The 26,977-nt window shown below is 37.0% G+C and overlaps 1 protein-coding gene across 12 annotated transcripts in view; it reads right to left on the bottom strand.

Moving 5' to 3' along the window:
- Positions 1 to 24,663, bottom strand: part of KCTD3 (potassium channel tetramerization domain containing 3) — a 56,510-nt gene extending 31,847 nt beyond the window's left edge. For 2 of the 12 annotated variants that reach the window (XM_028843450.2, XM_077986374.1), the window contains exons 1-9: positions 24,270 to 24,663; positions 18,348 to 18,401; positions 18,036 to 18,081; positions 16,195 to 16,268; positions 14,432 to 14,490; positions 14,069 to 14,149; positions 13,082 to 13,153; positions 12,464 to 12,554; positions 5,417 to 5,607 (exon numbers count right to left, since the gene is read on the bottom strand). In XM_028843450.2, coding sequence (XP_028699283.1) covers positions 5,417 to 5,607; positions 12,464 to 12,554; positions 13,082 to 13,153; positions 14,069 to 14,149; positions 14,432 to 14,490; positions 16,195 to 16,268; positions 18,036 to 18,081; positions 18,348 to 18,401; positions 24,270 to 24,352 — 751 coding nt within the window. In that variant the 5' untranslated portion in view covers positions 24,353 to 24,663. 12 annotated transcript variants of the gene reach the window in all.
- Between the last annotated feature and the right edge of the window lie 2,314 nt (positions 24,664 to 26,977).

Below are 26,977 nucleotides of genomic sequence, written 5' to 3'. Positions count from 1 at the left end.
GTCTTACGACTCTTAACACAGATATAAAATTCTGCAGTTCAGTTAAGGGGTCCAGATTAGATATATAAACCTGCAAGCCATCAGCATATAGAAAGCATTCACAAAGGCTTTAAGATCACGAACAGAATAAATACAAAAGATGGAGTCCAAGGACTGGGCCCTGAGGTATGCCAATATTGTGTGGTCAGGCAAATAAGGAAGAACTATCAAAAGGAACTAAGAAGAAACACAGAACTAGGATGAAAATCAGTACAAGGTGTCCTGGAAGGCAAAAGAAGAAAGTCTTCAAAGGCAAAGGCGTAATTAAGCAATATAAAACACACCAGATGACAGTTCTAGTAAGAGAAAGACTAGAATTTGATCATGGGATTTAGCAGAACAGAGATCATGGGTGACACTATCAATAGTTTTATAGATTGGTTGAGGGGAAAAGCACAATCAGAGCAAGTCTGAGAGAGAAGATGACATGGAAACAGTAAGATGAGATAACTACTCTCTCTCTACTGGTGCCTTGATACTGGCCTACTCACAGCCTTTAGAACTGTGACAAATAGATTTATAGAATAGATCTATAAGCCACCAAGAATATGTTTTTGTTACAGCAGCCCAAATGGATTAAGGCCCACTAGCTTTAAGAGAAGCAAAAAAAAAAAAAAAAAAAAGGAGGAAATTAGAAGAGAATGTAGGGTAGTCTTTGTTATTGCTTTTAAGGCTGAATTACTGCACGAATGTATGCTGATGAAAATGATGCCACAGAGTGGGAAATTTTTATTGATTTAGGAGAGAGGGGGAATTGCAATGTACTCGAGGAGTGAGGGAAAATAGCATCTAGTAGATAACTGGAGAAACTGGCCCTAGGTAAGAGCAGAGAAAATTTAATCACAGTAACAACAGAAACAATGGAGAATATCAGAACTGATACACAGAGATGGGCACATGTGACGATAACAACTTAGGGAAAATTTCTCCTGGCTTTCTCTATCCTCTCAATGAGAATGACAGAGGTGTTGTAAGTTCATGGAGAAAGAAAAAAGTATGAAGTATCACCCAGGAGAGTAACAGAGAGAACCAAAAAGGATTATACAGTAGGATTGCTGGGTAGCTTTAAAGGCCCACTTGAGATAGAGGTCAGGAATTGAGACAGCATTGGTGTGTGTGTGCATGTGTGGACATGTGCACGCGCATTTCTTTTTCCCAGCCATAATCAGCCATAGAGATGGAGAGACCCAAGAAACTCGAGGCTCTATGCTAAAGAGTGATTATAAGGACAGACTCCACATCTGACAAAAAGGGGAAGTGACCAATGAAGAGAATCCAGTGGGGTTGAAAAATTCAATCAGGGAACTGGAGCTAATAACTTCAAAGGAATGAAGGATAGTAACCCAGAGGGCAGCTGAAGGCTATGTTAAGTTTAAGTCTAGAAGGCATGAATCCAAAACCAGATGGGAGAGAAGGAAGGTTGGGAAAGAAGGAAAGGACAATGGTCTAGAACAGCGGTTTTCAAAGTGTGGTCTGGGAAACATGGTTACCTAAGACCCTTACCAGAAGTCTGAGAGGAAAAGACTATTTTCATGGTAACATGAAAAAAAATTTGCCTTTAAAAAATTTTTATTCTCTAAGAGTATACAGAGGAGTTTTCCAGAGGCTACATGACACGTGATGAGGTCACGATTAAGACAGCTAATAGAATCTGCATATATATTTTTATTTTTTCTATAATTATCTCTAGTGGTGGGCTTACAGTATAACTAAACTTCCCAAGATTAACATAGTTTGTTCTAAATACTTCTAGTGTGCTCTTATTAGCTATCTTCAGTTTATATCTGCTATGATCTCTGCAACCTCATTATTGTCCAATAAATTATTTTGAAATCCAAGTTTTCGTGCACCTACAAAGTAGTACAAGAAATAAGTAAATACCGCTATGTTGTTCTGCAATATTAGTATTAAAGATGTTTTGAAAGTTTTCTAAATTTTTATATTTTACCAAAAACTATTAAAAATTTTTTGTTCCACAATTTTTAAAAATATATTCTTACATGTAGTGATGGATCACTGGCTTTAAAAAGGAAAATTAGAACACTTGCCTGCTCAATCCGTAGGTGCACCACCTAAGTCTAAAGATGCTGACAAAGAAAAATCAGAATTCTTTGACTCATAAAAGGAAAGACTCAAACAATTGAGCAAAACTGTAATTTTTCTTTTTTTTTTTTTTTGAGACCGAGTGCCATTCTGTCACCCAGGCTGGAGTGCAATGGTGTGATCTTGGCTCACTGCAACCTCCGCCTCCTGGATTCCAGCGATTCTCCTGCCTCAGCCTCCTGAGTAGCTGGGATTACAGGTGCATGGCACCACGCCCGGCTAATTTTTGTATTTTTAGTAAACATGGGGTTTCACCATGTTGGTCAGGCTGGTCTCGAACTCCTGACCTCGTGATCCACCCCCCTCAGCCTCCCAAAGTGCTGGGATTACAGGCATCAGCTGCCATGCCCAGCCAATAAAAATTTTAAAATAACAAAAACTATTTTTCCCTCAAACTTTATAGATATTAGCAATTTAACGTTATTGTGCTTTACATAGCAAAACACTTTTGAATAGTATCATGTCAGTTGTAGATTCACTGAGACTGAATACTCAAGAGTTTAAAGAAAAACAAATTGGCCAGGCACAGTAACTCATGCCTGTAATCCCAGCACTTTGGAAAGCCAAGGTAGGAGGATCACTAAAGCTTAAGAATTCGAGACCTGGGCAACATAATGAGACCCCATTTACACAATGATTAAAAAATAATAGCCAGGCGTGGTGGTGTCTGCCTATAGTTCTAGCTACTAAGGAGACTGAGGTGTGAGGACTGCTTCAGTGCTTGAGTCCAGGAGGTTGAGGCTGCAGTGAGCTAGGATCACTTCACTGCACTCCAGCCTGTGTAACAGAACAAGACCCTATCTCAGAAAAAAAAAGGAAAGAAAAGAAGAAAAGGAAATTAAGTATTTTAAATAAAGATGTAAAAAACTCATTTAATCCAGAAATTGTTTGGTATAGACCTTCAAACTAGAAATGAAAAAGCTAATGAAGGATCTCAAAGGTAAGTTAAGACATCACAGTGGCTAGAGAAATATACTCAATTGCTAAGAGACTAATAAAGCCTTGAACAGATGACAACGCTGAATGCCTGCTAGATGAAAAGTCCATGAAGAAATAACATGTTAACTTTTCAATAATACAGTAACTCTTCAATCTAAAAATCTGGCAGAGAGTCAATCTCTTGTCTGTAGAATTGTATTTTTGTCTTGCAAACAGATGAACATATAGATGTGGCTAGACCTGAGATTTTACTCGTATCCAGCTGGTATTAGCTGCATCAGGTGTTTTACTTGTATCCATCTGGTATTAGCTTCAACTGATCATTAAAAATCCTTTATGTGAATGCACAGCTACAAACACAGGAAGTGCTGAAATAGTCAAAGTGGGTATTTCATGGCTTATTCGAGAACATCTTTGTTGATATTTACACCGATGATGCAAAGCAATGTTTGGTAAAAACAGCAGGTACCTTACTTAGCACAAACCAGGACAGTGGCACTAAACTTTACTAGTGACCACTGCATTCTTCTCTGCCATTGGCTTTCAAGAATACAAAAGGCCAAATCAAAGATTTAAAGATTAAAGATTAAAGATTTGGCCTTTTATGTTCTTGAAAGTCTGTGGCAGAGAATGTAATGGTCACTAGTAACTAAAGAATGTCCTTGATGAAGCAGTAAAAATGTGTATTGACTAAAACTTAATTTCAACTATATATCTTAATATTCTGTATGACTAAGTGCTATGGCTATGTCAAGGAAAAAGCACCTTCACAATTGCTGGAGCAAAGAGCTACACACGCTGCTCTGTTCATTAAGTACCATTTTAATTTGAGATGACTATGGTTATTCAGAGTTGGGTGGTTGGCAGAATTATCTTCAAAAAATAAACAAAGTAAGCCTGTTATTTAAAGGAAAACAACTGATGTTATTTGTTGCCAATGATAAAAATTCAACGTTTCAAGTGAAAATCTGCAGTTTGGAAAACTTTTATCTGCCACAGTGAGTGTGACAACTCCCTAACACGTAGTCAGCAGGGACACTAATGAATACAATTTTTTTCATATTATACAATGAAAGGTGTCAACATTTGGAAGATCTACATAACTCAGCAAACCAACAATTTCCAAATGCCCAACACATTATAAAATCATGTATGGTAAAAGATTCACTCAAAGTACAAAATAGTCTGATGGATTTTAATTTAACAAAATATGAAAAGTTCACTGATATGATTTCAGAGTTTTAATAATCAAAGTAGACTATGCATAATTTTCTGAAAAGACTAAAAAAAAGTTTTTTCCAACTACATATCTGTGTAAGCTCAAGTTTTCTTCATATACTTCAATCAAAACAATGTATCACAGCAGATTGAAGGCAGAAATAGATATCACAATTAAAAAAGAGATTTACAAAACTGTAAACCCATTCCATTCTTCTTACACATTTTTGGAAAATGTGGTTATTTCTCATTAAAAAAGTTACTTAAGTTATGCAATGGATTATTATAGCTATACTAACATTTGTAAAAATTTCCATTTTAATTTCTAATATAGTAAATACTGACAGAAAATAACCTACACAAAGGCCGGGCACAGTGGCTCACGCCTGTAATTCCAGCACTTTGGGAGGCCGAGGTGGGTGGATCACAAGGTCAGGAGATCAAGACCATCCTGGCTAACACGGTGAAACCCTGTCTCTACTAAAAACACACAAAAATTAGCTGGGCGTGGTGGTGCGTGTCTGTAGTCCCAGCTACTCAGGAGGCTGAGACACGAGAATTGCCTGAACCCAGGAGGCAGAGGTTGCAGTGAGGTGAGATCATGCCATTGCACTACAGCCTGGGCAGCAGAGCGAGACTCAGTCTCAAAAGAAAAAAAAAAAAGGAAAAAAAAAAAGAAAATAACCCATACAAACAAAGACCTGGTACTGAGTAACTTTTTAAGATTAAGGGGTTCTGACACCAAAGTCTGGGAATGTCTGGTCTAGAAGCAACAACAATGAGGAGCAAGAAAGTAACTTACCCCACATTCAGGTTCAGTGGTTTGAGAGGGGTGGAGAGAAAACAGCGAAAACAGCCACCACTAAGTGGGATTCAGGAAAAGCAATATTCTCATAGAGCAGCCAGGTTTCACTTAAAGTGGTGAAAAGATGCTCCCCGTGTCTTTTCTAAAACATCATTTTTCCTTCATTATCAGATCTTTCCTCCCACAGTAAATACTGTGGCAGCTCTAGCTAAGTGATAGTCCAGGTTAATTTCCATATTCAGTGCCAATCTCTTTTATAAACTTCAAAATATTAATATCATCAAATTACAACATAAACAAGATTCTTCCTACCAATTTCACTTCCACTTCCCCCATCTTGAACACTCCACAAGATGATGCTACTCTCTGAGGCAACAGCAACCATTTTGTCTTTGTCTCCATGTGGCCCTCCAACCACCTTTGCATTTAAAGCTACTCGTTCGATAGTCCAATCCAAATATGGGCTCGTAAACACTTGCTGCCATCCTGAAGATTCTTTGATTCTGTTAAGGAAGAACAGGCACATAAGGTAGACTCGGCAGCAATTAAGCAAACAGAATACACATCAATGCACCAAAAACAAAAAACAATGACAAAAAACAAAACAAAAAACAAAAAAACACTTAACTAGTTACCCACCTACCTTCCTATAACAAATAAAATTTTGTTGATATATATCGCCTATGAAGCCACAATATTATCCTTGGGGTATTTTATACCTGCATACATAGGACATATAATGACTTGAAAGAGACTACAGTTCTATATTTCTCCAAAGAATAATTTAGTAAGTCTTCCAAATTTTAAAAAATTTCAAAAACTTTAAAAAAAGATGGTTTTATCTTTCATGTTTCTCTACACATACACATACATACACACACAAATGCACACACACACAAATGATACTGTCATCTTCTGTGAGTACAAACAATCAGCAAAAATCTGAATTTCAGAATTATTATACCTTTCAGTTATTAATCAGCTTCTCAGTGTTTATTAACTGAAACAACACACACTGAATCTCTTGCTTTTTGTACTTCAGATGGACAGTCTATCCAGAAACACTAAGATAAGTGAGTGTATCACATGCATTCCAATACCTTAGCACTATTATATAAAAAACGAGAGGGTGCAGAATATCTTCTGAAGACTAGTTTTTAAAGGTCTAAATGCAAAACTGTATGAACTATTGATTACCCAAATGTCAAAGTTAGTGTATTCTTTAATACCTAATTTCTCTAATAAATATTCCTGTCAGTTTTTAATAATTTTTTCTGCCCTATATGAATTTAGGTTTTAAAGACATGTTTTCTATGTGATTATATGTATAGCAGCCTTCATACATTTAGTGCTTTAGCAGTTACGTAATCATAATAATGAATGAGTTGAACCATGAAGTATCTATTTTTAAACTAAACAAATGATGCAAATATAACTATAAAGTTTCCCTTTGGTCTTACCAAAGAGAATAAATAGAAGATGAAAGAAAAGAAGTGTTCTTTTGCAAACTACCTGACATTCACTGCAAAAAGCAAACTTAGGTATTCATAAATGATAGTCACCTAAGGGCCTAAATGAAAACACATCAACTTCATTTTCCCTTAAATATGTATGCCAAGTAATACAACTATAATTCATAAGAATATACAATTGAGTCTATTAATTTGAAGAATTAATGATTTCCTTAAACTTCAAAGCTGTATCAATTTTTCCTAAGCATTGTATAATTTGTAACCACCCTCTTCAGCCACCAGATGGGATTCATTTGTTAAGATAAACAAATGAAAATACTTAAATAACCTAATAAACACTAAAATTTGCTGACATTCTCTTATCCCTTTACTTTCTTAATGAACTTGCTTTCACTTTACTCTAAGGAATCACCCCAAATTCTTTCTTGTGAGAGATCCAAGAACCCTTTTTTGGGGTCTGGATGAGAACCCTTTCCAGTAACATCTTCCTGGGAAACTATGAAATGAGAGTGGAGAGACCCCTGACCCAAAGGAAATAGACTGCAGCACCAATTAGCTGAAACTTTGGAGTCAAGAACACTTTTCTTTTGAGATTTTGCAGCTTTTAACAATTGAGTAAAGTATACTTTTATAAACAAAATTTGGAGCATATTTCTTTCTCTCTACCTGATTTCTCCAGAATTTGGAAACTATTTTAACTTCTTAACTTATGGCAATATATAACTGCAATAAGAGTCTGTTTTCTTTTGTAACAGGAGACAATTGGAGAAACTGGTTATTTTACCAAGGCTTTGACTGGAATACCATGCTTTCAGATATGGACTTGTTTACGGAACCAAATTTGACTTAGAGAGCTGATAAAAGCCCCTTGGGAAAACTGGCCACATATCTTGTCTACATGGTCCTTGTACAAGGTTCCTGACCTGTCTGGGATAAGTAAAGAAAGTCACTTTCTGACAGGCCCAGAAGCCCCAAGTTATCATGAAACCTCAAGAGGAAAGAAACTTATCCGACTCATACAGGTGTTTGCGGGCAATGATAAATCCATGGCAAGGCTCAAGGCTTTAAGAAGTCTAATATGAGATTCTTTATGGATCAAAGTTTCATCAAAGTCAATTTAAAAAGAGCCTATATAGGAACTAATCATTCTTGCTGCACTTTATACAAATAATCAGGCCAAGTATAATAAGACTAAAGCTTATCTTGCAAACAAATCAGTCCTACCATGATTTGTCTTTAGTAAAAATGAAAGACTGAAGAGAGGAAAATTGTTTCAAAAATTATGGTATACCTTTTATTAGATTTGTCTCATCAGTAGTTTTTGAATTTGGACTCACCCTGCTTATTCTTGTGGACCAAGCAGTGATCTGTGGCTGCTGTTCAGAAGAAACAAGAGGCACGCGTAACACAAAAATCTGGATCAGTATTCTAATTGTGGGCATGTATTGGAATTGGCTAGCATATCAGCTTGGTTCCAAGTCCGTATCAGCTTGGTTGCAACAATTTCCCAGTTCATGAAAAGCCTTCTTTTATTTAGTTTACTTGGGATAATTTTACTTATTTTGCCTTGTTACTGTAGAATATATTGCTGTTGTTCTCTTTGTGTAGGAATGAAAGATAAGCTTACTCAGTGCTTTCTTAACTTGAACACTTATTAATTTTCCAGTCATCACTTTTTGTCAGAAATCAGAGTTCTCACTATACTGACAGTTTCTGACTGAGCATTCCTCTACTGTGAATGCAGAAGACCCTAATAGGCAGAAATATCATCATCCCTATTCAGACTGCAGAAGTTACAGAAGATGAATCTTTTCCCTCTGCAACCCTTAGGATTAACAGTACCCTTGTAAAAGGGAAGGGGAAAATATGTCAGAGGCGTTCAAACCAGAGTTGAATAGAGACTGGGTAAAATAAGGCTGAGCCCTGCTGGGCTGCATTGCCAGGAGGTTAGCATTCTTAGTCACAGAGTAACAAAGGAGGTTAGCACAAGGTACAGGTCACAAAGATCCTGCTGACAAAACAGGATGGACTAAAGAAGCCAGCCAAAACTGAAACCAAGATGGCAACAAAAGTGACCTCTGGTCGTCCTCACTGCTCATTATACGCTAATTATAATGCATTATAATGCTAAAAGACACTCCCACCAGTCCCATGATAGTTTACAAATGACATCTAGTGTCTGGAAGTTATCCTATATGGTCTAAAAAGGGGAGGAACATTCAGTTCTGGGAATTGCCTGCTCCTTTCAGAAACACTCATGAATAATCCACCCCTTATTTAGTATATAATCAAGAAATAACTGTAAGTATACTCAGTCAAGCAGCCCTCAGGGCCGCTCTGGCTCTGGAGTAGCCATTCTTTCATTCCTTTACTTTAATAAACTTGGATTCACTTAAAAAAAAGAAAAAAAAACTATATAATCTCATCTTTTACAGAGATATTACTTCTTCTAAGTTGTTTTTCTCTATAGTAATTAGGGTATTACACAATAAAGACATGTCAAAAAAGGGTAAAAGAATCAGGACAGCATATTTAAAAATGACTATAACAACTATAGAATTTAACTCTTAATAAGATATGTGAATTTACTTGTTTTTTAAAAAATTACAAAGAAGGTACATATTTGCTCTATAATTTTCCATACAAGTAATCCATTTAAAATATGTAGAACAAGACCAGGCACAGTGGCTCACGCCTGGAATCCCAGCACTTTGGAAGGCTGAGGCGGGCGGATCACCTGAGATCAGGAGTTTGAGAATAGTCTGGCCAACATGGTATATTCACTCAACATAGTAGAGAGTGAAACCCCATCTCTACTAAAAATACAAAAGTTGGCCAGGTGTGGTGGTACACACCTGTAGTCCTAGCTACTCAGGAGGCTAAAGTGGGAGAACTGCTTGAACCCAGGAGGCAGACGTTGCAGTGACCTGAGATCATGCCACTGCACTCCAGCCTGGATGACAGGGCGAGACTCTGTCTCAAAGTCTCAAAAACAAAACAAAACAAGTAATAATAATAAATAAAATAAATAAAACAAAATATATAAGAATATGCTCGGCTGGGCACGGTGGCTCAAGCCTGTAATCCCAGCACTTTGGGAGGCCGAGGCGGGCGGATCACGAGGTCAGGAGATCGAGACCATCCTGGCTGACACGGTGAAACCCCGTCTCTACTGAAAAATACAAAAAACTAGCCGGGCAAGGTGGCGGGCGCCTGTGGTCCCAGCTACTCGGGAGGCTGAGGCAGGAGAATGGTGTGAGCCCGGGAGGCGGAGCTTGCAGTGAGCTGAGATCTGGCCACTGCACTCCAGCCTGGGCGGCAGAGCGAGACTCCGTCTCAAAAAAAAAAAAAAAAAAAAAAAAAAAAGAAAGAAAGAAAGAATATGCTCTGCTATTTCACCTCTCCATCATCTTACCACTGCCTAGTGAACCAACCCTCTGAAGTTAAGACAGCTATGCGAAGAATGTGGTTATGTCTAGTTATTTCTTACGTGAAGACCTCAATAAAATACAATAAAGAGGACATGCCCTGTGAAATTTTGAAACTTACTATGAACATACATCACCTCAAATTGTATGAGAATAGACATATTTCATAAGGACATGAGAGAACTGAAAAACAGATCCAAGTATATACACACACATAAAGCAAGATAAAATGGGCTATCAGATTCATGGACAAAGAATGATTTACGTAATAAATTGTCAGAACATAATTACCTACCCACTGAGAAGAAAATAAAATAAATCCTTAAATCTCACACCACATACAAAAAAGTAAACTCCACAAGGATTAAAGATCTAAAATGGAATATACGCCCCAAGGGGGCAGCAATTCACACAACTACTCTTCGTTAATAGAAGTAACACTGTCATAAACTCAGCAAGAAAAAGAGACATAAACATAAAGCCTAACCATGTAGAAAATTAGTGAAGCTAGGAGAACCATCATACAGGTCTTCACGTACTACTCTGTTTTTAAAGATTTTGTAACTTATTGATATAAAAACTTGAGGAAAAACAACTTGTAGAAAAGATTACACTTTTAAACAGTTTAAATATTTTTCTTTCTTTTGAAATCTTTTTTTGCCATTGTGCTGAAAGATTTAACTATATGTGAGGAAATCCAAATATGTCCTCAATTTTCTTCCTTCATCACTTTGCATGAGTATATTGCTTTGAAATGTCAGACACTTGGTGAAAGCAAAGAAAGATCGTGATCAATGCAAACACAAAGACTGGAAAATGTAATAGCATCATCCTGCTTACAATTATTACCCAGTGAGTTAAATTGTGCGTCATAATGTGGTGTTTCTGGAAAAGAGCAATCTTCAGTATTGTGTACAATGACAAAAAGAAAGTTATGCTGTTACACTTCGATCACTTATCATTTCACAATCCTTCTGGAATTCCTTATCGACAAAAATACGTACATAATATGTAAACAAGAGTCTACAAGTCATCCCAATTCAAATACATAAGATGATAAATTCAAAACAATGCTTCCTAAAAAAAATACCTTTACCAAATTAGCTTTGCCTCATACAAAACCATCCCCAAAAAAATTATGCAAAAAAATTTCCATGCTATTTCATAATTAAAATTACAAATCCACAAAACACTCTTTCTTAAAAAAAGTTTATTTACTTATTTATTGAGATGGAGTCTTGATCTGTTGCCCAGGTTGTAGTACAACGGTGAGATCTCAGCTCACTGCAACCCCCACCTCCTGGGTTCAAGTGATTCTCCTGCCTCAGCCTCCCGAGTAGATGGGATTACAGGCATGTATCACCACACCTGGCTAATTTTTGTATTTTCAGTAGAGATGGGGTTTCACCATGTTGGTCAGGCTGATCTTTAACTCCACCCACCTCGGCCTCCCAAAGTGCTGGGATTACAGGCGTGACCCACCGCGCCCCGCCCAAAACACTCTTAAAACATAAAGTCTGCACTTAATCATTACTACAAGGAAAATATAAACCTGAGATTACTGATGTAAACAGCACTACCAGACATACCAAACCTTTCATCAATTCAGATTAAAAAAAAATACATCTGGGATTCTTTAAACTATATCTGTAAAGTTTAGAAGACATTTTAGATATTTTTCAACTTATCGTGACTATTTTTTCTTAACTGAACTCAACAGGGATAAACAAATAGTTTATATATCTTTGATTTTTCTGCAATTAAATGAAATTATAATCTAAGCTAGTATATTCCAACCACTTTTGTGCTTCTACACCATTCTCCGTCATCAACATTTCTCAATGAATACAGTGATTTTGAACTAAGAGTCCCAACCAAAAAAAAAAAAATTAACCGGTCTACACTATTCTTCATTGCTTCTCAGGCTCTGAGAATGTAAGCATTAGTAAAACCAAACTACTTCTTTGTAAGTTTCACATATTAGATATTAAACTATACCACTTGTGCAACAACTGCCCTGCTTTACTATCTCACTTCCCAAAATGTGGTAATTATGACCAATGTACTCTCCCTTGCTACAGAATACAAAACACTGAATCATTAGAGATAGACCATCAGGGAGCTCACATGAATAATCCTGTCTAACGTCATTATATACTACAGTCTCAGAAGCTAGGTATAAGCAACAAATAATACATCAAGATATCTCAGTTTCATGACAGTCCACACTTGTCTGCGAAATGTTTACAACACAAAAAAGCTACCAGAAATATTTACCAAATTAGCTGCAAAAATAAAAGTAAACTAAATCTTAATCAGATGACACAGACACGAGTAAAATATGCAGGGAAAAAACCTGATGACTAAAAAAAGATAGCTTTTCAATCTAAAAATATAAAATCACAATTAATTTTAAAACTACCACCTCTAAAAGCAAAGCATTGTTAATTATACATTACCTGTAACACACAGCAAAATGGGCATATGCAGCTACAATCCAGTTGTGATGGCCAGCTACTATTAGCACCTTTCGTGGATCCACAGGAAATCCTGTTGATTTTGGAAAAAGAAATATTTTACATTCTAAACTGGGGGTTGGAAAATTACAGCCCCCAGGCCAATTTCAGCTTTCTGCCTGTTTTGGTTAATAGTTTTGTTAGAACTCAGCCATGCTTACTTGTTTACATATTGTCCATTATGTGCTCACGCTATAATGGCAAAGTTGAGTAGATCTGACAGAGAACGTGTGGCCCACAAAGCCTAAAATATTTAATTTCTGGCTCTTACCAGATAAATTTTGTCAATGCTGTTCTAAAGATTCAGAAAAGACAAAAGATTACCTAGTATTTTAAATAAAAATTAAGTGTTAAATGAGACCTTTCCAAGATATAAATGATAAATCTGGATAAAAAAGGAGATGAGGCAAAAATCTTTAAAAGTAATTACTCAATATCACCTAGAACCAAAAACGTACATATTTTTCTTTTTCAATTTCAGTAATCTTTGTTTACCTAGCCTAACAGTTTCTTCTCCCGTTCCAGAGAGAACAGGCTGTGTACCATTTCCCCGGGCTTCACCTTCTGTAGAATTAAGTCCATTCCTAGAATCAGCAGATCTGACTGTGTTGTTTATTTTACGACTGGGAATCCCTACAAAAAGAAGAAGAAAACAAATACATTCCTGAGTTCACCTTTCAAAAATTAAAAATATCACATAGTAACAAAGAAACATAAAAATGTGAATTTCATTAAAGCCAAAATAACATCTTGCAATATAGCAAATTATTGCAAATAATTTAATTACAATTAAAAAATAAAATGAAAATGAAAAAAACAAAGAGAAAGACAAAATTCTGTCAACAGATTTCTGCTACTGCCATACTGCTTACAATAAATAAGCTTGAGGTTACCGAATTAATGGGTAATTAATCCAGTCTGTCAGCCACTCTTTACAATTATGGTACAGGTATTATGTGTTAGGTACTACGTACTAATTTATCTGATTTAGGACTGAATTTCCCCATACTTTCAAACATTCTTTTATTTGACGGGGAGCATTTTTTAAAATGAAATCTTGCTCAGAAGTACATTATAACACAGGTAAAAGCAGGCTCTTCTAGCTAAAGTGGGGCTGAGGTGACACTGACTTATCCTGCAGAATTCCTTAATTTTGCCAAAAAGCAGTTTGACAACCAGTGCTCTAACATAGGGGTCAGCAAACTATGGGCCATGGAAAATCCAGCCCAATGCTATTTATGTAAATAAAGTTGTAGTGGTTACAGCTACACTTATTCTTCATGTAGTATACACGACAGAGTTAAGTAGCTGTCACAGAGATCCTCTGGCTCATAAAATCTATCTGGCTCTTTACAGAAAAAGTTTGCCAAATCCCTGCTCCAATATATAATGTGACTTAATTTCTGTAAAAATCAAAAGTTCTTACCATTTCTAGCAGACTTACAGACAAAAAACTCAATAATCAAGGAATAGTTTTTCCTATTCATATGTTTATACTTGCTTAATGATAGAAGGAAGTTTTAAAAAGATTAAATAAAGTGAAAATACCTGGTGGAGGCAAGTAACCATGAAAAAGGACACTGCCACAAGAGGAACGCTCCAATTCTTCACATAAGAGAAGCCTTCTTACTAAAAACATTTCAAAGCAAACTTGTCAAGAGTACATGCAAACAGAAAAACAGTACTCCATTTTTATTTTCTCTAGTTCAAGAGGATAAGGAAAGAAAAGGAAAATTTTAATTAAGTCACAATATCTTTTTACTATGAAAATCCACAAAAACTAAGCACTGAACAAGTCCATCAAAAATTAGGACCTGATATAAACACAATTCATTTAGGGCAAGTTTCATACATGAGTCAAATCAAATATTAACAGAGCACATAAACACCAAATGTTAAAAGAACACATACCTAATGGGGTGATCCCGTAAAATTCTGCTTCATGCCTGAGAACATTAATACTTACTCCCCTACAAAGAAACAAATGATGTAAATTCTCTAACACTGGAAACCTGTATTATTATCTGAGGTGAAAGTAAAAAATTCTAGGTTCTTCATGTATACAGTCATAAGGCTTGAAAAATTATTTTTCTCCTAATATTCTTTATTTCTATTATCCTTAATCATTAAGAAGTCTAAATAAAAACTGCATGTGAACAAAAATATTCTGTTATCTACTTAAAAACCATTCATATATATACATATATATGAATTGGGTCACTAAAGGAGAGATTAGGGATCTATCAGGCTAGTACAAATAAATTGTCTAGAAGGCAAAGGATAGAATGGAAATCATTCTTTTATGGCATTAGCTGCTTTTAACTTTTTATCATAATCATTTCTATACATATTTATCTTAATCTCCCCAATTACACTGTAAATTCCCTACAAGCATGATCTATTTCTGATGTATACCTCACAGTGCCTACCATAGTGCTTATATAAAATAGTTATGTAATAAATATTTTTTGAACAAATAAAATAGAAAAATAAAAAGACTAGCCTTGGGAAGGGCTATGTTATCCAGATGAAATGATGCTACTTCATAGTAGTAAAGTAAAGTAACATGAAAATAAAATTTTAAAGAAATGGAAGATTCAGAATTTATAATACTAATGATTCATTTTAGGTTTCAGTTGGAATTTGTCCTTATTTTAAAAATATTCCCCAGCCTTAATAAACATATACAATTACTATGTTAATTTGTTTTTATTTGTAAAACTGGTTATAACTAGTTTAACATTAAAAGTGCTTAAAACTTTGTGTCTGGGGTTGGTGGCTCACGCCTGTAATCCCAGCACTTTGGGAGGCCAAAGCAGGTGGATTACGAGGTGAGGAGATCGAGACCATCCTGGCTAAAACGGTGAAGCCCCGTCTCTGCTAAAAATACAAAAAAATTAGCCGGGCATGGTGGTGGGTGCCTGCAGTTCCAGCTAGTTGGGAGGCTGAGGCAGGAGAATGGCATGAACCCAGGAGGTGGAGCTTGCAGTGAGCCTGGGCAACAGAGTGAGACTCAGTCTCAAAAAAAAAAAAAAAAATGCTTGAAACTTTCTTATTCTATTTCAAAACTATTTGTGCTAACAGTACAGCAGTACTGGCCAGAGGCATGATCAAAACTCACTGCAGCCTCAAACTCCTGGCCTCAAGGGATCCTCCTGCCTTAGTCTCTTCTCCAGAGTAGCTGGGATTATAGGCATGTACCACCACATCCAGTTTCAGTGTGAGGAAACTTTTAATCAAAGTCTTAGTAAAAAAATAAATAAATAAAACCTTTTCCGGCTGGGCGTAGTGGCTCATTCCTGCAATCCCTGCACTTTGGGAGGCTAAGGCGGGCAGATTGCCTGAGCTCAGGAGTTCACAGCCAGCCTGGGCAACACAGTGAAACCCCTTCTCTACTAAAATACAAAAAATTAGCCGGGCATGGCGGCATGTGCCTATAGTCCCAGGTACTCGGGAGGCTGAGACAGGAGAACTGTTTGAACCTGAGAGGCGGAGGTTGCAGTGAGCAGAGATCATGCCACTGCACTCCAGCCTGGGCGACAGAGCAAGACCCTAACTCAAGGGAAAAAAAAAACAAAAAACAAAACAAACCAAAAAAAACTTTTCGTTCATAAAATATACTAAAAGACATATTTCTCTGTAAGAATTTACTTTAAAAAGAGTGCATTTCTTACCTTAAGTCTAGTTCTTTTGTTCGAAGAAAATTTAAAATGGGTGCAAATGCTGCTGGATCTCTATCAATAAATATCTGTAAAAAAGAGAACTGTTTTATTTTCAAATTGCAAATTAATCTTTTAACTTTAATATCTGTAGCACTAATAGGTAACAAAGTCTGAATTATTTAAATACTACATTTCCTTGTTTCCACTCTTAAATTTTAATGTTTCTAAAATTGGAATGTAGTTCTGTGTGCCATTTCATGAGATGGTGTCTTTTTCTTGAGATGGTGTATTTTTCTTCCCCTGAATAGTTACCATTAAACTGATATTTTAATACGTAGAAAAAATCTTACTTAAAAATCACTTGTATTGACACCTTTGGTAAAAGTGACACCTGAGGAAACATTTTTATCTGAAACAGTCTAGAATTCAATTAATACTTTGAAAATACGAATACATAATACTTTCTCATATTGTTCAATCGTTAAAACTACAGTGTACTTTAATAATGCACACAGGGGTAACTGAGAAAAGTACTGCACACTGCTGTCGAAAGTGGAAAAGAATACTATTCTCATAACACTTTTGCTAATCTCAATTTCCTTCAGAGCTAGGGAGAGGTAATGAAATTTTTTTTTTTAAATAAAGCACCACAAAATACATAAGAGGAAAACAAATTGCTTAAAAATCTAAAACACATAATTGGTAACTTTTGTTTGTTTGTTTTGAGACAGCGTCCTGCTCTGTCATCTAGGCTGGAGTGGAGTGGCACGATCTGGGCTCACTGCAACCTCCACCTCCCAAGTTCAAGCAATTCTCCCGCCTCAGCCCCCTGAGTAGCTGGGATTTGAGGCACCTGCCACTACGCCAGCTAATTTTTCTATTTTTAGTAGCGAGGGGGTTTCACCATATTGGCCATGCTGGTCTTGAACTCCTGACGACCTCAGGTAATCCACTTGCCTCAGCCTCCTGAAGTGCTGGGATTACAGGCATGAGCCACCTCACCCAGTCCATAAATGATAACTTTTATGGAAATGTATACCAACACCTATTTTGAATCGTTTATAAAAGAGCTGGCCATAAAAACTTAACATCTTTTAAAACTTATATAAATCAACTAGAAAGGGAAATGGCAGCCAGTAATAAAACTTTGCCTACTATGATCAACTATATATATACAATGAATGAGATTCTAAGCTTTATAAATTCTTTCTTTTGTTTTCATTAGAGTAGATCAAAAATTGAAGAAACATCACAGATTTGTGGAGATCTTATCACTAATAACTTTTTATAATTTCACATGGACATATCTGCCTTTGTTGCCTTATTTCATCTGCAAATCTTACCACAGCAAATAAATACCATTGGTCACTCTGTTGCCTCCAAATGGATGAACCAATTTTTTGCACTGAAACTTTACAATTCTTTCCTTCCCTCACTGTACCAATGGTGTACAAACAAATTCACAAGATTATTATCCAAAATAAAATAAAAAACTGTAGGACTTTACTAATTTAACCTCTTATATTCTAATAGAAAAACATTATAATATTTACATTTATCCACTTACTGTTAAAGTTTCAATTATTGATCTAAAAAATATTTCTTCTAATGCCAATGTAAGCTCACATTCTACAATTGCTCTAATCATGAATACTTAAATTGCCATATATAGTATTCCCTATTTAGGGATCTTCTCTGATTATAAAAAACTATGTAGGACAAGAAATAAAATTATGCTACTTTCATTCAGTGATTATTAAAATATTAGTTTTCCTATATTCTTAGAGTATACATTAGGACCAAGTACTATAAGCATTAATTTAGAAATATGTATCAATTATTGTTATACTCACAGCACCAGTTTCATCTCGAAGTGTTGAAATTCTCCCACTCAGCAAACTGGAAGTCATTAATAATCTAAAGTTAGTTTTTAAAATCTGAGTATAAACAAATGTGATAATTCTTTATCAAATGTTAAAGACCACTAAAAGTACGTTATCTATCTTCCAAGTTTATATATATATATATATATATATATATATATATATATATATATATATTTTAAGAGTTAACCTTTTCTATTAAAAAAAACAATTTAACTGACAAAAATTATATTTTGGTAAATAAATGTATTAAAATATACACTAAAGAATTATAAGACATACCTGGAAAAAAACGAATCTGGAATCCACATAAGAGTTTGTCTTGAGGTACTAAATCTGCAATTAAAAATCATCCGGTATTATAAATAAGAATATGATTTGAAATTTCAGTATTAGTTAACTTGTTTTCATGTGCTGGCTAATGATTTACAAGATGTTTTATAGTTATAGCTGTAACAATATATTTATTACAGTTAGTATTTTTAAATGTTGCTTTCAATTCAGAGTTAAGATTATATAAACAGCTCTCAATAACAATAAACAACTAGTTATCTGCCATATAATGCATTTTAAAACACTACTTTCCAATAAGCTAATCTCTGCTGAAGAATCAACAATTAGCCCATCACACCAAGTCTCAACTTCTCAGTACAACATTCAAAATTACCTTCAGGTTCCATCTCACCTCTCCAATACAAACGCTGGTTTTCCCCTTTCATATGACAAAGCTTCTTCATATCCCCAAAATATTCATGCTTACTACCATTTTGGTATCTTTATTCAGCTAGATCACCCTCCTCATGTCCAATAATTCAAGATCCATCCATCTTTCTTGATACCACTCAGGCCTTACCTTCCAGGTAATAGTTTTTCTAAATATCCTATTCTGTATTATCTCTTTTTAAGCTCATAGTAATTTCACTGTAAATTACTCTTTTAACACCTTCTTTATATGCAGTCTTGGGCTATTTGCAACTGCTGACTTCATTCTTGAAAATCATTCAGCCAATACAACTGCTCTGAGGTTGTCATTTGATCAAGCTTGTATATTACCACCAATTCTGAGAGGATCTTTACCGAAGTACAGTATAATAGACTGGGACAACAAACCAACAATTTATGTAAACTGATAGGGCAAACAAAGCAATATAGTACTTGCTCAGTCCAGCCCTTCTCTGAGTATTTTCATTTTAAGATATCACCTTGAACTACAATGTTACCTCACCCAGCCTAGCAAACCTCTACCTTCACTCCACATTTATTTTCTGGCATTATATGAAATTCCCAAATTTATTTTTATCTTTCATACTTAAACTAAACAAGGTGACTGAATAGTGGCACTAGTTACCATGCACTATCACCAGGAAACAAAGGCCAAGCCCCAGTCAAAATGGCTAAGAGATGTTTCCCAGACTGTGCAGGTATATACTGTATCACCCCTCTATTGTCTGCCATTACCTAAATTAGCAGCCTAGAATTATCAAAAACGTGGAAGGTGCTTACTTTTTGCTCACTGCAGCATAACCTCAAAATGCATCCTACTTCCCATTCCCATCTTCTAAGTGGGATATTAAACAGCACTGGATTGCAGGCCAGGGTGAAAACTTTGACTACCAAGGCTTACACAGAGCAGTGTCAGAAGTCTCATGGATCTCTCAACTTTGCAAGTCCATCCAGGCACCTGAGGCTACATATCTTGATAAATGGATTATCTGTACATTCACCTTTCAAACTCAGTTTCAGAAATGGATTTTGTATTAAAAAAGTATATGTTGCTTTTTCTTAAAGCCAGAGAGGATGACCTAAAAGCATTTGTTCTTGGCATCTAGCACATGCTCAGTAAATGTTTATTGAAACTTATGTGTGATAAACAGAACCACACTCTACAAACTCAGTTAAATGTTCTGTACAAAACGGAGACTTGATTATTCTGTACGATCAGCATTTTATGGTTACAACAGAGCATTTTCAGAGTACACTAGTGTTGACAAACAGATGTCACTAAACTGCCCACTTAAACCATTTAGCAGTATCAGTCTCAGTGTCAGTAACAGCAGAAGCGGTGTATGCACTGTTCCATAAAAAATGCCTTAGTCTCTAAAAGAAATTTTCTTTTATTATCAAAACATGCTTTCCAATCACAATTAAAAGTTTATCTCAGCCAGGCGCCGTGGCTCATGCCTGTAATCCCAGCACTTTGGGAGGCCGAGGCGGGCGGATCACAAGGTCAGGAGATCGAGACCATCCTGGTTAACACGGTGAAACCCCGTCTCTACTAAAAATACAAAAAATGAGTCAAGCATGTTGTCGGGCGCCTGTAGTCCCAGCTACTTAGGAAGCTGAGGCAGGAGAATGGCATGAACCAGAGAGGTGGAGCTGGCAGTGAGCCGAGATCGCGCCACTGAGCTCCAGCATGGGCGACAGAGCGAGACTCTGTCTCAAAAAAAAAAAAGTTTATCTCCACTTCTTCCCACTTACAACTTTACAATTTGTAAGGAAAAGTATTCTTTCACTGGCTAACTGAAGGAAAGACAGTAAAACAATTCATTTATTAAAGACATTTAAATGTAAACTACAGTAAGAGGTACTTTAGGGAACACATAGAAGTTGACTACTAACGAATTTCATAGGTTATGGACAGTCTAGGTGTTTTAAGTAGTTCCTATGCCCATTTATCTGATTAACAAATAAGCCACTTTATTTAAGAAAACACTGCAAATACTCCTAAATGCATTTCTTAGTAGACTCTTAAGAAAAAATAAAAAATATACAGATTACCCCAGTCACAGAAAACTGACTTGGTCCAAAATCAAAGTAAATCCAGTCAGTGGTAAATTGAAGGCTCCAAGGATTCACGACAATGCAGATTCACTGTTCTGGAGGCCATCAAATTCATTCCAAATGAGGACAGCTTATAACTTGCAATCTTTCATATTTACTACTGATTCAGCAATTGTATTCCAAATAATTAAAATTATGTACTACTTAGAAAATCACAAAGGTCTGCTTAAAATCACATTATCAGTTTCAATTTTAATCAGTATTTTGGGGAAAGGTTAGTAACCTGGAATTTCTGGGCAAAGGGATTGGATCCTCATCCTCACCAATTTTTTTAAAACATCAGGCCTCAAAACTAGTCTCAAATATAACTTCATGAAAACTAGCACACTTAAAATTACACATGATGAGTATAATCATTTGAAAGATACATGAAAGCCTTTTCTGTTTTGATTTGTTTTTTATCCCATACCCATAGTGTCTCAAGAATAGGGTCAGGTACAGTCTGGTCTCAGCAAAAGAATTACTAAAGAAATCTGCATATCCACAGTTACACTTCATGCAACTTGCCTCCTACTAAATTAACTTGGAAGCAATCTAATTAGTTATCTATTCTGCACTGTAAGTAGTGATAAAGACACTAATCCTTGCATTTCACATTTATTGCTTCAAATTCCTATAACAATCTGACAAGGTTGGTACTGTTGTCTGCCACTTTACATTTTAATAGACTAAGCATCAAAATATTTGTCCAAGGTTGCTAGGCTAGTTAGAGATAAAGCCTGGGAACTGAAAACATATACCTGACTCAAAAGCTCTTTGTCCTGGAGTCCTCAACGGCTAGTCCCAGCTCTCTTGCATGAGGCCTAAAATCACACTTACCCATAACACAATTAATCACAAATTCAGTCACAGTGAATTCACTTCATTACTTTTTGTAAATAACGAATATTAACAATTCTAAATGAAACTTCATCTTCTCTACATTCTGAATCATCCACAAAGTATTATACTATAAAAATTAGTCATTTCTGTAATTCCTTTCAGTATATCCTTTCTCATGTCTATTCTCTTGAGGAAAAAATAAAAAAAAGACCTTACCAATAGCATATGCTTCTCTGCTCCCAACAAACTCCTTTTGAGTTTGACTCTATCACTTCAGAACTTCAATTCTCCGTCACAGCAGTTCCTGAACTTCAGTGGCAATCATATCAGGATTTTTCTCTTACAATGGCTTAAGTGACTGTGTTACACTGTGTTTTATACAAGACACAGATGACTTCTAGAACTTACCTAGCTCTACAATTCTGCACGAGTGTATGATTCAAAATCAAATCTAGAAAATATTCTTAGAATATGGAGTCAGATGTTGTTTTCTACAGGCCATACCATTACCATTTATTTTATAAGCTATTTTACCTTAACAATTTTCTGAAGTTTTTTTTAATGTTTCCATTCCCACTAACAATTTCATGTCTTCTAAACTGTTCAAACCAGTAATATATGTATTGTTTTGTATCTTTGCTAATATCACTTAGAAAAAATTAGAACCTGATAAGCTCAAGTTCCATAAATAATGTAAACACAAGATAAAACGTTACAGTGCCAAGATAACCGCCTTATGAGTTAAAACTTTTAAATGAATTCTGCAGTCTTTAATAAGAGTTCACTCAGTATTAAGCCATCCATACAGTAAATAACAATACTGCTTAATTTGTATAATAATACTGTATGTCCTTGTGAATGTCTGAATAGAAATATATTAACTATCGGCCAGGCGAGGTGGCTCACGCGTGTAATTCCAGCACTTTGGGAGGCCAAGGCGGGAGCATCACGAGGTCAGGAGATCGAGACTATCCTGGCCAACGCAGTTAAACCCCGTCTCTACTAAAAATGCAAAAATTACCTGGGCGTGGTGGCGCGGGCCTGTAACCCAGCTACTCGGGATGCTGAGGCAGGAGAATCACTTGAAACCGGAGGCGGAGGCTGCAGTGAGCGGAGAGCGTACCACTGCACTCCAGCCTGGCAACAGAGCGAGACTCCATCTCAAAAAAAAAAAAAAAAAAGAAAAGAAAAGAAAATTAAAGAAAAGAAATACATCAATAGCAAGTAGAAACCAGTATAGGGATTTTAAATTATTATACTGTTACTCTTCAGTATAATCAACACACATTGCAGGCCTCCTCTTTCGGGGTATTCCACCAGTTACCAAACTTCCAGTATTTTAACGTGAATTTAGGAAAAACTCCACTTCTTACATTAGGAGACATAAATCTCCATAAGACTGGTTTCTATACAACTGCAATAATGTTGTAAATTATCTAAGTTTTGATTTGGGGGAAGAGGAAAAAACCCTAAGAACGAACGAAGTACCATGGTTTTCTGTGTTAAATTCTAGAAAGCTATCAAATGTATAGGATTAAAGCACTACAGTAGACACTTTGCCACTACGATTCTAAGACATTAAAATACTGTTAAAATGCTAGTTGAAAATCATATTCTTAAGCACAGAAAAATACACTGTATTCCAGAGCATTTCCTTGTTTATCTCCTATCAAGCCTAAAACTCAACTAACACTTCTTTCAAACAGCTGGCAAACTCCCTTTTCTGAGAGGAGTGACTCATAAGTTATAGGAAATCCACCAAAACTATGTTTTTTTTCCCCCAACAAACTTAATAACAGGCACAGAAAGGGGGGCGGAAGGCCAGAAAGAGAACAGACAGAGAAGTGCTTTCATTCTGTTTACTCCAAGGGCGCCACACCGTGCCAATATCCAGAGCTTCCTAAAAGCAAATGTTCAAACTGCAGTTTCTGGACACACTGTCCTAAAAGTTGAACAGATCCTTCAAGCCCATGCACCAAGAAATTCTGAAAATAAATAACTAGGTACTGCAAATCTACAGCACTCCCATCACAGAAATCTTTCAAATTACAAATCCCCTAATTAGGCGCGGAAAAGAACACCGTACTCATCCCTAAGAAAACCGACACCTTGTTGACCAAAGAGAAAGGAAGGCAGGTTCATCTCCGACATCCAAACCACAAAGCCAGGCTTCTACTAAATAAATTCCTCAAATACACTCTAATCTGAGATGAGGTAAGGAGGACTATGTAATGGTCCTCCTTGCCTGATACCTTAGAAAGGGGGAGGGGCAAAGGTTGGCATTCTAGGACAGCAGCTACTATGCCACATGGGCCTGGTCTTCGGTGATTCCAAGCGGCCCTTCTGCCCTTCCCTTCCCAGAGCAGATCCTTCATCAGCTCCAAAATTCGCCCAACGTTCTTCCCGCCTGGAGGCCCCCACGTTCCAGGCTTGGCTCCCACGCTCGCCCTCGTTCCTGCGACTCTCGGTCCCCGTCGAGACCAGGAGGAGGAGGAGGCCGCCGCGGCATCCCCAGTGAAAACCCCCTACCCGCCGGCTCACCTGGTCCCCCCCACGTTCAGTTGGACGATCTCGCCGCTGCCGGCCGCCGCCGCGGCGAAGCTGCCGCAGTGCCCTCCTGCCATCTCCGGCGGCTCCGGGCGCGCTCGCCGCCCTCCTTCCCCAGCCTGGACCGCCGAGCCCGGGGCTGTAGCCCGAGGCAGCGGCGACGGCTGCAGGGCCAGCAGGGCGGCGGCGGCCGGAGGGCGGGGGTTGCACGGGGCTTCCCCCACCTTCCCGGCGGCCGGGCGGGGCTTGCTAGCTTCTGCCCCTTCCCCAGTCAATCCTGCGGCGCACAAGGGCGGCCCGGCCTCCACCTTTCGCGGCCTCCAGGCCGCCGGGCCGCCCGGGCCTCTCCTCCGCTTTCGGCTGCCACCGACGCCGCCGCAGCCTGCCTGGGAGGAGGGGTCACCGTTCGGGACAAAATACCGCAGCGCTCACGCTTCGCCCGCCACTGCCTCCTAGAAGGAGGAGGAGGAAGGAAAGGCCAGGGAGGAGCTTCCCAAGGCCGCGGGGTTGGCACTTAGGGAGGCTAGGGGAATGTGCTCCTGGCCAGCCGCCTGCCCGCGCGGGATTCCATTTTTTCCCTCCCCCTCTGGGGCTCCGATCCCAGCCCCTCTCTCTTTTACGTTTCAGATTTTCTAAAACGAGGAAGCTGATTCGCAGATTGCGGGAAGATCTGGGCAAACTATCTACGGATCTTTATGACCCACTTTGTCCACATGGATTGGGAAAGGAAAAACTAATCCTAGAGGTAGTAAAAGTTGATGCCTAAATGTAGGCAGTGCAAATGCAGGGAACATTTGGGGAGTTTAAAACCTTATAGCGTTTACCCCAGAAAACTGCTTACTTTACCTTCTTTATTTTAATCCCCAATCTCCCAAGCAGTTTTTTTGTTTTGTTTTTTGTTTTTGTTTGTTAAGCAGGAAGGAAACCAAAGGACAGAAACCCCTAGGCTGTGTAATGCCCAGCAACCTATTTCTGGAATATAGTAAGCACTCAACTAATGTTAGACTCACACGGATAGCACACAATTTTATGCGCTTGTTTATTTATTTGTTTTTGCTTTAAACGGTATATATTCAAACCCAAAACCTTAGTGGCTATTAAGATATTTTTTAAATCGGAATACTGTAATACCTGATGCCCTGCTAACAAAGACTAACAAATATAGTGCGTTATGTTTCAGAGGTCATTAGTTTGTGATACTAAATTCTTAACATGAATGGTGTTTTGTTATAGTTGTACCATAATAATTCAAACTGATAATGTATCTGATGTTAAGTTTTTATTCTCATTGTCATAATTTTTACCAAAACATAAGAAATGGTTTCTGGCAAGCATACCAATGATGTGATATACTCTATCTAGATTCGAATTGAAAGAGGTTAGTAGTACATATGGATGTAAGATAAGTATTATTTATCCCAGTTGATGATAACATTGTAATAGCTACTTTGTGTTTATCATATGCCAGGTAGTTTAGCTATTTTGTCATCTTTCTTCTTCACAACTATTGTTATAATTATTTTTAAAAAAGGAAATTCAGAATGAAAATGATCAGAAAACTTGCTCAAAATTACATAGGTAGCAAGTGGGATGGCAGGAATTTCATGGCAAGCAGTTTAAATTCAAGGCCACTATTCCTCATCCTTAACACTCCATTGTACCTCATTATCTTCCCGTTAGACAGGGAAGATGAGTAACAGTTCAGGTTAAAGTAGCAGCAAACTAGGAATCTAAATCAGGGTGTCCAATCTTTTGGCTTTCCTGGGCCACATTAGAAGACAAATTGTCTTTGGCCACACGTAAAATACACTAATACTAATGATAACTGATGAGCTTAGAGAAAAAAAAAAAAAAGAAAGTTCATGAATTTGTATTGGGCCACAATCAAAGCCTTCCTGGGCTGCATGTGACCCATGGGGCTGCAGGTTGGACGAGCTTGCTTTAAACAGTGTTAACTGCCTTTGCCCTAACACGTAATATCTGCTTCTATCAGGATCTGAAACTTTGCTTTAAAATTTGCAGTAGAGATTTAGGTGGTAAAAGAGCCATTTAATTTTCCTTAGGTTCAAACCTTGGAAGAATATGAAAGAATATTTGCTAACAGCTTTTGAATCCAAGAGGCAACTTGGAGTTAGAATAAGGCCTTATAAATTAAAAAATATATATATTTATGAAAAGGCTTCTTATTTTTCCTGAAATAAATGAAACTGTGTTCATCTATTACAGTGTACTTAACTATTAGGAGAACATCTCTTCAAGAGAAGGAAAAGTTCTCAGTATTTTATAAAACAAATGGTCATGACTTCTTGATATGTCCAGATCAATACAGAAATATCTGAAGGCATTTCTTGCTCCTAATTAAGTCAATTAGGATATGACTTAATTTTTAAGAATAAATTGGAACACCATTAACAAAAACAAACAGTGGAATGAGAAAAAATATTTGCAATATATATCAAATGATTGAAAATCTATAATATCTGATCATTTATGTATACATTCTACAAATTGAGAAAACAAGTAATGAAAAATATGGAAAGAATATCAACAGGCAAATGATAAAAACACTAAAATGCTTATTAAAACAACAGAAAACCGGGTGTAGTGGCTCCTGCCTGTAATCCCAGCACTTTGGGAGGCCGAGGTGGGCGGATCACGAGGTCAGGAGTTCTAGACCAGCCTGCCCAATATGGTGAAACCTC

Source organism: Macaca mulatta, chromosome 1 (genome assembly GCF_049350105.2).
Source record: "Macaca mulatta isolate MMU2019108-1 chromosome 1, T2T-MMU8v2.0, whole genome shotgun sequence".
In the NCBI taxonomy this organism is placed as follows: Eukaryota; Metazoa; Chordata; class Mammalia; order Primates; family Cercopithecidae; genus Macaca; species Macaca mulatta.
This window is presented reverse-complemented; position numbering and strand designations above follow the sequence as displayed.